Source organism: Elephantulus edwardii, unplaced genomic scaffold (genome assembly GCF_000299155.1).
Source record: "Elephantulus edwardii isolate Elephantulus edwardi_28Jun2011 unplaced genomic scaffold, EleEdw1.0 scaffold00252, whole genome shotgun sequence".
Classification (NCBI taxonomy): Eukaryota; Metazoa; Chordata; class Mammalia; order Macroscelidea; family Macroscelididae; genus Elephantulus; species Elephantulus edwardii.
In genome coordinates, this window is record NW_006400002.1 from 2,822,593 (window position 1) to 2,825,903 (window position 3,311).

General features: G+C 42.0%; 1 protein-coding gene across 1 annotated transcript; it reads left to right on the plus strand.

Moving 5' to 3' along the window:
• The first annotated feature begins 2,675 nt into the window (after window positions 1-2,675).
• Window positions 2,676-3,119, plus strand: LOC102871578 (akirin-1-like). Its single transcript, XM_006899351.1, has 2 exons — window positions 2,676-2,928; window positions 3,067-3,119. The coding sequence occupies exons 1-2, from the start codon at window positions 2,676-2,678 to the stop codon at window positions 3,117-3,119; spliced, it is 306 nt and encodes a 101-aa protein (XP_006899413.1).
• The last annotated feature ends 192 nt before the right edge of the window (window positions 3,120-3,311 follow it).

A 3,311-nucleotide genomic window follows, 5' to 3' on the forward strand; every position in this document is an offset into this window, starting at 1 on the left:
AAGGACCAGTCTCTCCTTACATGTCCAAAGTATGTTAGACAGAGCCTCAGAATCCTTGCCTCCAAGGAGCCGCCTGGTTTGACCCTTTCCAGGATGAATCTGTTTGTTTTCCTAGCAATCCATGGTACCCTCAACACTCTTCTCCAGCACCACAGCTCAAAAGCATCAAAATATACCTCAAGAAAATTAGAACTGAGTCGCAAATAGAAACTTATATACCAATGTTTATTCACCATTGTGAGAACATGGTAACAGCCCAAATGTCCAACCACTATCGAATGGATTGAGAAATTATGGTACATTCACACAATGAAATACTATGCAGAACACAGGAACAATGATTTTGTAAATGATTACCTAACTTGGGAGGGACTGGAGAGCATTATGCTGAGTGAACTAACTCAGTCACATAAGGATAAATATTGTATAAGAACATTATAGTAGAATGAGTATGAGGATCCAATAGAGGGAGGGAAGAGTAGAGGGATGAGGTTGGGCAGGGGGTGGGGATGGTTAATCAGAGGGTCGAACAATTTGATGGGTGAAGGGAGGGATGGGTGAAGCAAATGGGAAAGATCTGGTGTGAAAAACAATGTATACAAATCTTGTAAATAAATATAATTTAAAAAATTATGGGAGGGAAGGAAAAAGAAAAAAAAGGTGTGTCTGACTCAAGCTATGATTATTTTTCAATTGCTTCCTATGAATGTGAAAGTTGGATAGTGAGTAAGGAAACTGGGAAAAAAGCGGATGCCTTTGAATTGTGGTGTTGACAGAGAGTGTTAAATAAAACCAAAGGGCAAACAAATCTGCTTTCGAGGAAGTGCAACTAACGTGCTCCTTAGAGGCCAGTATCTCACATACTTTGATAAATGGGGTCAGTCCTCCAGAAAAGATATCATGCTTGGCAAAGTAGAGAGTCAGTCAAAGAGAGACAGATTTAGATCCTCAGAAAGAGAAATTGTCACAGTGACAGCAATAGGCTTGAGCTTGGTAGAGGTAGTGAAGACGGCACAGGGAAGCACAGATTCTGACTGGCTTGTTCACGGGATTGTCATGAGTCTTAGTCAACTTGATGACATCTAACAACAGCAACAGTTCACATGTATCAATCTCTCAAACATTGCTTCTGAGTTAGAACTGACTCATAGCTGACGCTCCACTGAGTTATCAAGGCTTGTAAATCAGAGGAGAAGAGATTGCTCATGTTTCTCGTAAGGAGCTGCCGGTGGATTTGCATCACCAGAGAAGCGAGGTCTTTGGTTTAGCAGCACTCCTAGACTAGCCACGACAGCTCAGTGTCAGTACGCATAAAAGGCTAAAGTTCTGTGGTTAATTTACTTTTTGAACTCTTTCCTTTTTTTTTTTTTTTTTTGTTGGACCTCACTATTTTTATTTCTTTAAAAATTTTATTATTAATTTCAATGAAAATTTACATGCTTTGGATTTTCATTCATTCATTGTTGCACTTTTCTCCCCTCCCAAACCTCCCCCCATATTACACTCCCCTCTTGGAAAAGTAAAAGAAAAATTCTTTCATTGTTTTACAATCCTTTCCCCAACATCCAATCCACTATGCAGCCTTTGCTCTGGACTCCCATCATGACAAAAGTACCTAATCACATATCTCTTTTAAACAGTTTTCTCCCTCATCTGTTTCAACGCAGTATACATTATTGAACTCATCTTTCTCAGTCTCCCCCCAACCCCGAGGTCAGTCCTGTTTTACAACAGTGGCACCATGCAGTATTTGTCCTTTTGTGACTGAGATACCACTCAGCATAATGTCCTCCAGGGTCACCCATTTTGAACTTTCTAATGTCCCCTGGTCAGAGTTGTCATTATTGCCTAATCATAATCAGACTTTGGGTCACATGGTTTTATTTACATATACAGACACATACTATTGCAATCTTGGTATAGTCTCTAATTGTGTAGAATTTTGTGGTGCAAAATTTTGATAACTAGCATTTACAAATTATGTCAATAACTTTTTTTGAGAATGAAGTAGTAATTAAAGGGAAAGAAGAAAAAATGAAAAGTTTTAACTCGGTCACTAATAATGTCATCATTCAATGTAGAAAGATTTACAAAGCAATTTTGTTGGTAGAATTCATGTAACCTAATATTATCTTTAAGCAATTTGTATCTATGTTCACATCATTCTATGATTGAAATGAATAGTCCACATTTGTAAAGTATGTGGTTTGAGGGGTCCACAGTGACGGGTGGCACTCTGAGCCATCAATCACACTGAGTGACATCAACCTCAAAAATGCCACATATTATCAGTATTTTCTGTACTTCGATTTCCCAATATTCATTGCTATTGAGTCGGAACTAGCACATTACTGACCCTTCAGAACTATTCCAAATGCTGTAAATCACATGGGAAGAAATTACCCATCTTTCTTCTGTAGAGCAGCTAGTGGATTTGAACTGCTTGTCTTTAGGTTGGAAGCACAACTCCTTACCTACTACACCACCAGATCTTAGATTTATTTACTTGACTATATTTTTTTCTACTTAAATTTGTACTACAAATGTCCTTTAAGGGTTTTTTATCCTGTGTCAATTGACATTATTTCAGTTAATTTATTTTCTTTTTACAAAATTGGAATCTTGGCTGGCGAGAGCGGCTGAGAAGCCGGAGGTCGGCTGCAATCACCCTCGAGATGGTTGCTGGTTCCAGGCTGCGAGGCGGCACGGCGTGCGGGGCGACGTTGAAGCGGCCCATGGAGTTCGAGGCGGCGCTGCTGAGCCCCGGCTACCCGAAGCGGCGGCGCTGCGCTCCTCTGCCCGGCTCCGCGCAGGGCCTCAGGTCTCCGGACGCCGAGCCGCCTCCGCTCCTGTTTCAGATGCAGAGCCCACCACTGACCGTGCAGCAGTCCGCCCCGCCTAGCGGCGAGCGGCGCCTTCCAACTCCGGAGCAAATTTTTCAGAACATAAAACAAGAGTGTAGAGACCAGAGGTGGTGACATTTATAAGTTGTTCTTAATCAGCGTGAAGCTTATACTTCAGAAAGTCAGCCCCAGTCCTCAGCACTCACAGCACCTAGTTCTCCACGTTCTTCCTGGTTGAAGAAGGGCCAGCCCACCTTTACCGTCCGACAAGTTTGAATAATGTGAGTGTCTTAAAAGACTTTATTGTTGTTATGTGCCGTTGAGTCGCCTGCGACTCATTGCGACCCTATGTACAACAGCCCTAAACTCCGCTCTGTCCTGTGTCAATCGCACTGTCTCTGACACTCCCATCCCAATTATCCCAGTCACTGAATCAATCCACCTCATAGAGGGCCTTCCTCTCCTGTG

Coding starts and splice junctions, on each gene's coding strand:
- LOC102871578 (XM_006899351.1), top strand. CDS start 2,676: ATGGTTGCTGGTTCCAGGCTGCGAGGCGGCACGGCGTGCGGGGCGACG. Junction 2,929..3,066: donor GCGGCGCCTTCCAACTCCGG/AGCAAATTTTTC, acceptor CTAGTTCTCCAC/GTTCTTCCTGGTTGAAGAAG.